The sequence below is a fragment of the Anneissia japonica genome, unplaced genomic scaffold (genome assembly GCF_011630105.1).
Source record: "Anneissia japonica isolate Jap-2015-1 unplaced genomic scaffold, ASM1163010v1 scaffold4058_len632159_cov189, whole genome shotgun sequence".
Lineage (NCBI taxonomy): Eukaryota > Metazoa > Echinodermata > Crinoidea > Comatulida > Comatulidae > Anneissia > Anneissia japonica.
The window spans coordinates 141,910-155,234 of NW_022735300.1; the positions used below are offsets into that span (position 1 = coordinate 141,910).

General features: G+C 34.5%; 1 protein-coding gene and 1 long non-coding RNA gene across 2 annotated transcripts in view; both read right to left on the reverse strand.

Moving 5' to 3' along the window:
* The window catches only part of LOC117116535 (C2 domain-containing protein 5-like), a gene marked incomplete at its 5' end in the record, with an annotated part of 51,219 nt that extends 43,876 nt beyond the window's left edge, over positions 1–7,343 (reverse strand). The window contains 5 exon segments of the mRNA XM_033260593.1: positions 3,633–3,767; positions 4,355–4,485; positions 5,619–5,704; positions 6,438–6,618; positions 7,298–7,343. Coding sequence (XP_033116484.1) covers positions 3,633–3,767; positions 4,355–4,485; positions 5,619–5,704; positions 6,438–6,618; positions 7,298–7,343 — 579 coding nt within the window.
* A 1,661-nt stretch (positions 7,344–9,004) lies between these two features.
* LOC117116537 overlaps positions 9,005–13,325 on the reverse strand; it is a 5,770-nt gene continuing 1,449 nt past the window's right edge. The window contains exons 2-3 of the long non-coding RNA XR_004446774.1: positions 9,271–9,380; positions 9,005–9,090 (exon numbers count right to left, since the gene is read on the reverse strand). This is a non-coding gene — a long non-coding RNA (uncharacterized LOC117116537). The remainder of the gene's footprint in view (positions 9,091–9,270; positions 9,381–13,325) is intronic.

Here is a 13,325-nt window from a genome sequence, read left to right on the forward strand (position 1 = left end):
ATAGAACACGCTGCTGCACTGTCGTTGGTTCGTACTGGTCGGCTAGGTTATAAGGTAGTGGAAACTCACACCTTCTCTACAGTAGTTTACAATTTTGTTTTAACGAATACCACTTTTTTACTAGAGGTTCGTAAAATACAGTAGACGTTTTATTAAACAAGCCTTTCCATTGTGTGACGTCGATGGCCTGAAACTGGCTGGCTGTTTATCTGGCTCTAACTTGGCATCGATCGCAATTAGGGGATTATCGTATCATGTTTCAAGATGGGTATATCTAGATAAAGTTCGACGTGAACCAGGCTAACAAGGTAATACAGTAGTACTTTCAGAGGCATTAATGACCTTTTGTTAACATTAAGTTCTACCAGCAACAAAGAACCGCTATTACTATGCTATGTAGACCAACATCGATCCATGTCTGGAATCTAATACCTAAAGAATTCTCAAAGGAAATTAAGAAAATATCAAGGTGGCAATACTAAACTAAAAAACCCAAAAAACAACTCTTCTTTGTTTTTATAAAAGGTTGTTTGTATTACTATATTTCTTTAATATCTGTTTATTCAATGTAAGTCTAACCTACTGCATTACAAGTTAATTGAACAAATCCTTTACAGAATTTGCCCAATGCTTTATTAAAAATTGTGGTATCATTCTTTTCCCAAGGCCAAGGCCAAGTTTATCTTTAATAATGGAAGTAACACTGTAACATTTGTATAGCACTATTTCATTAATATCAGATTACTTTTTATTTATTTTTTTAATATATTACTTAATAGCCTGTAGTAATGAAATAATTCTAACTTAAGACAACAAGGAAATAAGGGAAAAACACACCACCACACCATTCCCCAGTAACTTAAGGCACAAGGCCAGCCTGGACAGTCGGATGTGGTGCACTGAAATATATATTCTATGTATCAGACCCATCACTATGCTTGAGAGTGTTGATTATCAGAGTTCTATGTGTTTGATAAAGGAATGAAATCTTTTTTGATGTATACAGAAGCCTTGAGGTAAGAGTACAATTACTTATAATTTGAGTAGGAATTTGAAGGTGAAAAAGATAAAAAATATAAACTGTTAGGGTAATTTCCCTATATTGTAAGCTTTTAATTTAGGCTTTATCATGTGAGAATGTGATTTGGTTCAGCTATGTTCACATAGTTTTCACACTTCAGACTTGGAGAGTGTTTATGTTTAATTATTACATTACGATTACAGTATTGCCACACAGAGACTAGCTGAATCTGACTTATGAGTGACAATGTCAACATTTCACAAAATATGCATTTAAAATAAACAAACTATCTAAAATATTTATGAAATGTGCCCTTCAATTAAATTTGTATTTCATTTGCTGTATATTTGTGGTGTTTTTTTTACTTTTTTATGGTAATCTTTATAATGCTTATGAATTATCTGTACAGCAACTACATTTGAATGCATTTTTATAATTGAATATCTTAAATCTAATTGTTTAAAAAATATTGTTATTGTAATCTATTATACAGTATAAATTTTATTATATTTTGTTAGATGGGGGTTGGAGAGCCACATTGGATTAATTTTGCTATTGGCAATCCGGTCCACCGCCAGCAACCTGATGGTGAGAGATCAATTGGAAGGGGCAAGGGAACCAGAGGGACCTAGATTGAGTGAGGAATCCACAGGAATGGGAGATCTAATAAAAACTATCCAGAAAGAGGGCAGAAGGATCTATAGGGAATGGAGATCCAAAGTGATCATACAGGAATGGTTGAAATATCCAAACGAAGGGTATAAACTAATTCCCCACTATCAAATTTATATGACAAATTAGTGTGATGTGCCCATGATTATGTGTATGATGATGTCATGTTACTCCCAAATATGGGCATATCACAGTTTCTTGTCATATAGTGTGGACAAAGCTGTAGGATCTAATAGCAGATAACTAAATCCTGTGCCAAGATGGAGAATCATTAGGGAACCAAAGGCTAATGGGAGGGTAGGAAAATTCAGAGGGAAAGAAGGCATCAAAAGGAGAGTGTGGGTATACACCATTCTATCGCATCTATTTTGAAACAGTGCCACCGACAACTTTTCGATGGGGGACACACAGCAGCCTAGCCTGAGCAATTTTGTTTTGCCAGACATATCTTCTTTTGAGTATAATCAAAAACACTGCAAGTTTTATGTGTCCCTATTTTCTTTTTTTTTTGTTTTTAATTTTTTTTTTTTTCAAAGACTAGCCGTCTAGAAGGTCGCGCACCAGTCACAGAAAACAGATAAACACTGGTAACTACGTAGAATGAAATGCCTAGGCCTCTCGATGTCCCCCAGTGGTAGCTGGCAGGTTTTCGGAAATTTTCATTTCAAATTTAGCGAATATGGTTTATAGATCATGGAGAAAAGATTATGCATTTTTTCATTTCCCAACTACAATACTGTCCCAAAGCTAGAGAAAATAGCCACCTGTTTGAAAATAACACTCACAGATATTATGATTTAATAACGACGATGTTGCTAATACAATTTATGCTTACAGTTATAATTACATTCATATCAACAATCATTTTTTTAATTTACAACCATAAATTAGTTAAAGCCCCATTCCCGGCAAAATTTCAGTTTTTAAGAAAAATCTAATTTTTGTATAATGTTATAAAGATTTATAAATATAATACGGAATTGCTAGTTTAACTGAATTTAGACATTCCTCAGAATGAAAAAAATGTAAAATAAGACTGAAATTTGATTTTTTTTGTGTTCCACACATGTTGATTTTGCGATAGGTCGTGAGAAGAAATATCGTAGGCGCCGAAAACATTAGCCTATCCAACGCTGCTCTCATTAGCCTATCCAACGCTGCTAGGCTAGGCCTAGCCTTACCTCGATTTAGGTTCTGTTATCACACATAAAAACGGCCGACATGACAGATACTTCCTGGAATGCCACATGCCAAATACAATAAGAACTTTGACAATGCCAACAATCAATTTACCTGAAATTCCAAAATGGATATACACTGAAATGAGATGATTATGATTGACAATGGGCCAATACAGGTACTATTGCACAAGTGTATCACTTACCTTTAATAACATTTGTCATTGACAACTATGACATATGGATCATATCATCTTCTAGCTATCACATAATAATGAGTATAATGATGAACTTAACCATAATAAAATAACAATGCTAATAAAAATAATAAAATAATAATAATAATACTGTATAATAACAATGAAATTAGTAATAAAAAAAAATTTAAATATTAGAATAAAAACATTACATTTTGACTTTCAATTTCAAAGAACCTCTAATTTGTTATTTAATTTGAAACCACCCTGAATTTTAAGGTGGTCTGAAATTTGGGGGGGGGGGGGCAAACATGTAATATAGATATAATGTGAACATATGTAGGAATCCTAACACATGGTGCCAAAATTGGGTACAAACCTCATATCATTAAAAACCATAAGAGTAACAAAAATGATAATAACACTAATGATAAATAATATAAAAATTAATATTTCAATGAACAATAAAGATAATATTAATGATAATGATAATGATAAAGATATAGATAATAACAATAATACTAATAAAATATAAATTGTCCTTATAGGGACAGTCACCCTTACTCTTTATAGAAGTCTTTGGGCGGACTGAGTGATGTTGGTGATAAAGGTGTGTCCATCTTCTGCAGTAGCGCTGCAGTACCGATCCCTCTTACTACAATACCAGACTCTCCTTCTAAATCAAAACACTGCCAATACCTGAAATATTAAAGCAAACTGCAAACTTAAACTGCTTTTTTTGGTGCAAAAATGGATAGATATATACTGAAATAATGCCCCTTAATTTCCACTGTAAATGTGGAATCACTACACATAATTACCGCCAAAATTTGTTATTGCATGATCATAATCTTAATGTTCCTAACCAGGTTACAGTAGAATAAATGTAAATCCATTGGAGTAGAACATTAATAGAATGTGTTGACAATCATGTTGCTTCCATCGGTTTTTTTTTAGTCATTTAGGAGAGGGTTTGGGGGCGAGGGGCATTTATTCAAGGAAAAAATAAATGCCCCAGGGCATTTATTCCAAATGAGCTCTGGAGGAGCGTTTATTTAAAGCGGGGCATTTATTCGAATAAATATGGTATGTTATAATCACCATTATATATTTTTCCATTATACATGTACCTTTACATATATAGGTTCATTAAACTAAACATCCATATTATGTAAACCATAGATAATATTAAATGGAAATAATATTGAATGAATAAATAATATATAAATAAAACATAATCAATATGTTTGAGTTAGCAGTAGTAGCAAGTAAAAATGGATACTTACCCAAGTACAGCATTTCCTCCAATTTCGAGAACTTTTAGACCAATTTTCCTTTGTAACTGTCCAGAAATCTTCGAAAATAACAGCTGCCTTGCTTCGTTCGATGCTCTTGGCGTTCGTATTTTATCAATCCACTGCAAAAATCAAAGTGTATGCTAAAATAAGGCTTAGTGAATTGGTCTCTAAGACCAATGAAGCTGTCTTGAGGACAGCGGAAGCTACGGAAAAAAGTTAAACCTGGACTATTAAAGGTATCTGCTCACAATAATATGTAAATAATAGTCAAGTAACAACCTCCATTCAATTACCAAATTTGGGTTAAATATCATTTTTATGTATTTTTGTTGAGTATAATTAAAAAAATGTACATTAAAAAATAAATGCTATAATAAGAGCCTTCATACAGAGCTGTATATACTCTGCAGAAACTTCAAAATTCTGATGCTAGACTCATTTTTTTCTTGTAAGGCACGCACTCATACCTCTCCCTTTATTCGTGAACTTCATTGGTTGCCTGTTCAAGAAAGAATTCAACTATAAACTTCTTATCTTTGTTTTCAAATCACTCTCTGGATTCTGCACTTTCTTATTTCCAATAAGATCTTCCAACTCCATCCAACTTGTTCGACCAGTCTACCATAAACATATTGGTAACAATTTCCTTCAATTGCAGCTCAACTTTGGAATGTCCTGTAAAATTTTCTCAGGCCTTGCAATTCGGATGGGCAATTCAAGGCCCATCTAAAAATACACCTATTTCAATAGTCTCCTTTCACAAAGATCTTATTTGTTTATTTTTTGTTTGTTTTATTTTTCTATCAAACCTGTTTGCTTCAAGTTACTGCTTTATTGCATTATTCAAGTTTGAACTCTTTGTTTGGGTTTGATTTGTATACAACTTGGCAAGGGGGGGGGGGATTTTTTGACTTATTGTGGCGAGTGAAGGAGAAGCGCTATATAAGTCAGGTAACAAGTACAGCCTTCATCTAGTGCATGGAATATGACTGTACTAATTGCAACCCCGACGACCAACACCACAACTTGGTTTGTGATTGTCAATCCCTAATACTGAGGTCTAAAATTTTCAATTTTTAGCAATCCAAGACCGTACAATCTCTCCCCATATACCCCATTAAGAATTCTATTTCACAACTCTGAAAAAGGTGTAAGCCCACCCCTGATTCAGACCGAGCTGTCAAACTTGTTGGACCCCTATCAACAAATTTGTGGACCAACCACTGACGAATAATTAAAAGAAAAGACTAACCTGATATTCTGGGTCATCATTGACGACTAGCTCCTCTACAAATCCAAGGACAGACGACATGGTGTGTCGTGCTGGTACCTGGCTAGCTACAAATTAAATATTTAAAAAAATAAATAACATTTTATATTGAAAATGGATATTATTTTATAATTACTACAAATTTGTTACAAAGTGCTATGTAACCAAAAAAGGCATTATATAAATGAAATTAATATAAAATAAGTTAATAACATATATCTATAAAATACTGTATGTTAAGTCGGGTGCTCACTTGTGTGTGTATTTTTCGTTGATACGATTCTAATTCTACAGTGAGTGACTTATATATTATTTAAAATAGTTTATATGAATGATTGTTCAAAGCACATGTTAAATAGTATGCAAATAATTACTGGGTTGAGGGACATAGGTTAAAACATAGCCCACGGTGATCTGGAGATTATACTACATAGTAGGCCTATAGCCTCCACACTACCAAGGGCTATATTTTAAACTACGACCTGATTAAACCCAGTAAACAGTTGTTTTAAATACCCTTACTGGTACATAGATTGTAGACATTAGAAGGCATGGCTGGAATTATTGCCCAGCTTTTAACCAATTAAATGCCTGGAATCTATGTAGTTGGTATATAAAAGGATATACTATGTGTTCAGCAGAGAAACTAGAAGTGAAATTGATTATTCGCTGTCAATTGAAATTTGTAGATAATTTTACATAAATATCTCATACAAGAAATCGATTGTTTACATATATGATATACTGTAGCAAATATTATACACATAAAATAAATATATCGCAGGTTGCTCCAATACGTACTGCTGAAGAACTGCACACCACAAGATGATTGTCGGAATTTGTTCAGGTCAGGGAAGAGTTCAACGGAAACAACCACGTTCATTTCACCCCTAACCCCATGCATCGTGTCATAGATTGGAAACCAACCAGATATGTTGGAGGCACCCTCATTCCATAGAAGAGGATTTAAGTCTATATACAACTGATAAAAAAGGAAAAGAAACTATATTATTATTTATTATTAAATGTTAATCAATTTAAAGGTTTCTTAAAAGGTCAATCAATGAATTTGATTTTCTTTGGTTATTTTTTTAAAACTTTATATAGGGAAAATATCCAGCCGATTAAATAAACGAATGAAACTGGGTAAAGACAACTTGATTACTTGCTTCGAACAAGGTATCGATTCGTAGAAGTCTTATGAAGATAAGCCTATTTGAGAGTGATTCTAGAGTGGTCGAGACCAGGGCATATCTCCGAATTTAAACTGAACAAAGATTGAAATATGTTAACTATAGAAAAAATGTATACACAAAGACCGGTCCAAAAAAAAATTAAATTAAAATAGGCATGTATGTGTAGGTAATCTGTTAATTATGAATAAAAATAACACAAATTATGAAAGAATAAACGAAGAAGGAAGAATAGGAAAGAACCTTGGAGTGGCTGAAATATAATTGAAGTGCCCTTAATTTCTTAGTCAGAATCCTATTATTTTTCATATTGTGTATACTTTGCATATTATTTAGGATTATTACATATCTTAGCCATATCATTCTTAAATCTTTTGGAAATTAAAATGTTTCTCTTCTATGATGTAAAAACAATGTAAAATAATAAAGTTTCTTATAACACAGACATAATTCAAAATGTTTACTTACTTTTCCAATAACATCATGGGCACTGTAGGTATCATAATCCATCACTCTAAAAATATAATTATACTATGTCAGTATTACAGAGGGTTTTAGGGCAAGGCCTCTGTGCACTTGATAATATTACATTCATCATGAGATCAAACACATAGAACACCTACTCAATGCCCTGGGGGTTATAACTATCAATCAAAACATTGTAATTTAACCTGCGGGAGCCACAGTGCAGCGCCACCCAACTTAACTACAAATATTTAACGGATACAAACATTGTCCTTAACCTGCCTAACTCTCAATGTGAGAGTTAATCGAGGAGCCAAGCGATCAGACTCCCAAGTAAAACCTGAGGCTGGACAGAATTCAACCATGGAGGTATTATTGAGAAGATCACTCGAAAAAGCTACGCGCATGCAGCGCTATGCAAATGAACAAAGATCAAAGCTGCCGCAGCGCGTTAAGAACGTTTGCGCGATGCCTTTGAAATCCGATGTGTTCCCCGCCATCAAATTTGTAGCAGGCATAGTTTACCAAAAAATTGAACATGGCAAAATGGAGAGCACCTTCTTTTCTCGATGCGCACTACATACAGTCAATCACTATGGCTGCGCAATCGTTTCCATTTTGAAGCTGATACATTTATCTCTCATAAAATATCAAACATATTAATATTTCCACCATAAAAAGTTTCAAATTTAATGGAACATTTACATGACCTTTAAAAGTATAGTATATTTCAACTTTTCAAATTTTCATAAATTGGCCAAAATTCGCTAATTCTAATTTTAACAGATTTTAATTAATAAATGATTGAGGATTATAATAAACTAAGTCATTTTAGGGTTAACGAGGGTTAACTATTCGAAAAATCAATCCAAAATCTGAGTATTTTTCAGTTTTACGCTGACTTAGCTTTATGGTCAAACCAATTGATCTTAAGACAAAATTATAATGAACACAGACGTAATTTCAACAGAAATATTTTACGGAATCCGTTCCTGAAATATACAAATAATAACATACCAAAAGTCCGAAAAAATCTAATCAGGGGAACATTGTTCATTATAAAGATATTTAATGGATTAAAATCAAATGCTTTATTGCGCAACTGCTCTGCTGAAAGCGTATAAATGCATGTCGTTGCCAAGTTGTTGCTAACGAAAAAATGTGAATTGTAGGGTAATACGCCCGCGCGCGATCCAAAGGCGGGGAACACATAGGTTTGTCGCGTCAAAGGGATCTGTTGCCGAGTGATCTCCTTCTCAATAATACCTCCATGTTTCAACCAGTCTTCAATGCAAGAAGCAGGAACCATACCTCTCAGCATGATACTTAGTGATGGATGATGACAGATGATTATAATGATGATGAATGATGGTGGATGATAATGATGGATGATGAAAAGATTGCCAAATAATGATGATGATAAAAATAATGATGTCATGATGATGGTCATGATTGATGATGATAATAATGGTTGGTGATGATGATGATGATGATGATGATGAGGATTGTACATTATGGTAATGACGGAGAAGGATGATGATGATGATGATGGTGAAGTTACAGTAGATGATTATACTGTAATAACGTTGGATGATGATGATGATAAAGATTGCTGATGATGATGATCATGGATGATGATGGTTGTGCATGATGATGAATGGCAAAGATGGAGAAATGATGATGAAGAATGATGAAAATAGTGAGATCACCTCAAATTTATACCAATCTGTATTCCACTGAGGATTTAAGGATTTCCGGCACACCTCTGTTTTGTGAATGTCCTGACCAAACTTAACCTACAAGATAAATAGTCCACAGTGTGTAAGGCGTGTAAGGGAAAAAAGCTTTTAGAAAATTAAGAAATAAAAAAAAACCCAAAATTTTGGAAAGTATAATGAGTGTACAATCTCCTCAGCGTCTCTCCTCCTGTTATCAAAGACCTCTGTTCGTCTTAAACCTATGGATGCCTGACTGACCTCAACAAATGCATCAGCTAAGTCACTGGCTCTGTCCATAATGGGCAGGTCTCGGGCAGCTATTATTCGAACCTTCAGTTTTCCAGGCATTTTGTGTGTCTCTGATCAACCTAAGGATACACAAAAGAGAAACATGTCGAATGAATTTTGAAATGGCAATTGCCCTACCCACTGTAGACAAATTTCTGAAGCCTCTAGGACTAGTTTAGGCCTACTTGTAGGCCCATGAAAACAGGCCAGGGCACTACGGTCGGTGGGAACCCCCAGTTTAGGCCTCTTTGTCTTACTTGGCCAGGCCTAACCTACTAATGGGTGACAGACAACTGGGCCCAGGATGATCGGGTCCATTTCCAGACAAGCGGGCCCCACTAGTGTTGATAATCAGGCCCACGCCAGAAATATTGGGTCCACCTAGCGCGGACTATCTGGCACAATTTCATTCTGATTACCGATTCATGGAAAAGGTGTAAGATGTCAAAAAACCCAAGTCGGTAACAAGTCCATAACTTTCCGGAAAAGGTTATGAAAAGATTATTCTACACAACTACCGTATGTGATTAGAAAAAAATTGAAATTTTTTTACCTCTGAAATAATGGAAAAAGAAGAACCGATCTAAATAGTGTATTTAAATATCAGGGGCGGATCCAGTATGAAGGCACGGTTGCCCCCCCCCCCATTTTGCCACTAAATTTTAAAATGTTCAATGAAAAACAATGTTATGTGCTACTCACTTACCTATTATGAGACTGTTTGTCTCATAATAACAAATTTTTAAATAACATGAGGTCAAGAATTTAGCCACAAAGCTTATCTTATTTTTGTTGGTTATGCACCACTGACTTGGGTTGTTTATCACACTTTAATATGTCTACCAATTCATGGAAAAGGCATATTCATTGTGTTCTAAATTTATTTTACTAATATTATTAAGAATCGTATTTAAAGTGATCATATATATATATATATTTCGGTATATTCAAACATTAACAAATACAAAAACAGTCATGGCCCTGGGCTGAAAAGATTTTGCCTACTTTTACAATCGGGCCCATCATGACGACCCACTTTCAACGTTGGCCCAACCGTCTTGAAAATGGGCCCGATCGTCCTGGGTCCGATCCAATGCCGTAGCCAGCTATTGGGACAGTTGGGACAGTACCACACAATTTTCCTAATGGGTCCAAAAAGAATGGGTCCACATTTTTAAAAATAGGTCCAAATTATGTAATTTTATGCATAGATTGGGTCCACTTTTTGAAAAATTGGTCCAGATTTCTCATATTTAGTTTAAAATGGGTAAAAAAATGGGTCCAGATTTTTAATATTTTTGCGTAAAATGGGTCCACATTGATTGAATTTACGTGTAAAGTAGATCCACCCTGATATTGTCCCGCACTCTTTGAAAATCCTGGCTACGGCATTGTCCGATCATTTTTGTTTTGGGTCCAATCATTTGTTATTCCTACTTGGGCCTAGCCCCTAGACCTATAGTAGTAGTACTACTACTAGGCCTAACCTAACTAAGCTTAAAAGCCTATGCCTGCGCCTACTCCTTATAGGGCCTCTATTACGAGACTGTTTGTGCCCTCCGGTTTGAAGAATTCTTGATCCGCCCCTGAATATACCTACAGTACAGTACAGCAATACTCTTTCAGTTACCATATGACGGAGAGATTTTCCTAACGATGTGACTCCTTTTTCCATTTATAAAAAATTTCTCTTATTGTAAATTACAAATTATTTTTTAAAAGAAGTATAGCACTGTAATTCATGGATTTTCAACATAGAAAAATCTCTAAGTCATATGGTAACCTGAAACAGTACTAAAGTAGTAGATACTACTGTACTGTATGTACTGAAGGCCTGTTTAAATACAGTATTTATCTATATCTGCTTTTCTTTTCCCATCTTTATTTCAGAGGTCAAACAATTTTTTCAATCACATGGTGTAGCATAGTCTTTTAAGAACATTTTCCTGAAGAAAATATTAGCATACGAGCCTCCTTTATGGAGTTACAAATTTTTAAATACTGTAACATGAGGACAAGAATTTAGCCACAAAGCTTATCTTAGTTTTGTTGGTTATGCACCACTGACTTGGGTTGTTTATCACACTTTAATATGTCTACCAATTCATGGAAAAGGCATATTCATTGTGTTCTAAATTTATTTTACTAATATTATTAAGAATCGTATTTAAAATGATCATATATTTATTTATTTCGGTATATTCCAACATTAACAAATACAAAAACAGTCATGGCCCTGGGCTGAAAAGATTTTGCCTACTTTGACGATCGGGCCCATCATGACGATCCACTTTCAAAGTTGGCCCGACCGTCTTGAAAATAAGCCCAATCGTCCTGGGTCTGATCCAATGCCGTAGCCAGCTATTGGGACAGTTGGGACAGACCCACACAATTTTCCTAATGGGTCCAAAAAGAATGGGTCCACATTTTTAAAAATGGGTCCAAATTATGTAATTTTATGCATAAAATGGGTCCACTTTTTGAAAAATTGGTCCAGATTTCTCATATTTAGCTTAAAATGGGTAAAATTTAAGAAAATGGGTCCAGATTTTTAATATTTTTGCGTAAAATGGGTCCACATTGATTAAATTTATGTGTAAAGTAGATCCACCCTGATATTGTCCCACACTCTTTGAAAATCCTGGCTACGGCATTGGTCCGATCGTTTTTGTTTTGGGTCCAATCATTTGTTATTCTTACTTGGGCCTAGCCTAGACCTATAGTAGTACTACTACTAGGCCTAGCCTAACTAGGATTAAAAGCCTATGCCTGGGCCTACTCCTTATAGGGCCTCTATAGCCTAGGCCTAGTAGTAGTAGGCCAGTCTCTGGCCCAAAGGTATCACATGCTAGCACACCGCATTGTGCAGCATAGGCCGGTAGCCGATCATTTCGGTCGCGCTTCGTTTCGGTCGCGCTTTGTTTCGGTTGCGCTTCGTTTCGGTCGCGGTATATTTCGAACAAATATATGGAGTGCCGAAGGAGTTGCGAAAACAAAAAATTTAATATGCCTAGGCCCTATATATTTTAGTTCGTGAATCGGTTTATCATAGGCCTAAATATTATTGTTTTGCTATCTTTCCACTAACAAAATATCTTTCTGCTATATTCTCTTTCTTCCATTTACGGTGATATAAATTCATGATTGCAACATGATCTTGTAATTGAAACAATGGAAATTAGTATAATAATAATAATAATAATAATATTTATTAAGCGCACATCTCCACTAAAGTGCTCAAGGCGCTTCATGCTATTCTTTTTGTTGCGTTTTCATATACTATACTTTAATAAATGGTCAATAAAATGCATCTTTGATTTTAATTGAATTGAATATTGTTACCATCTGAAATCTATTTCATAATTTAGTTAAAACAATAATCATTCAACATTTAAGCTGATCAATATATTTATTTTTCTTGCAGCTTCCAGAGTTTGGATAAAAATACTAAGAGAATTGAAGGAAACACGAAGAAATAAACGAATAATACGCACATTATCATTCACTTGAAATCTTGAATACCCCTGCGCAGTTCATAAATATGAATATATATTTATATGTATATATACACATACATATATATATATATATATATATATATATATATACACATATATATATACATATATATATATATACCATTTATTATATCATATATATCATTAGTGGTCGTGGGACTAGTTTGGGCCCTACCTAAGCTGGTTGAACATTTCGTTTGGGTCTGTACCCTAGCTGTACTGATGAGGCCTGGAAGGCCGAAACGGATCCGTCTGCAGATATGAAGAAGGCGTGTCCACGTGTGTTTCGAAACATATGTAGAATATAATATAACGTAACCGTAAAGAAACTCAAATACGTAAGATGTTGACGTTAGAAACACTAAAATTTATTTAGCGAATATTTCGGCTACTCCTGTAGTCTTTGTCAACGCTTGACAAAGACTACAGGAGGAGCCGAAATATTCGCCTAATAAATTTTAGTGTTTCTAAAGTCAACATCTTACGTATTCGAGTTTCTTTACTGTT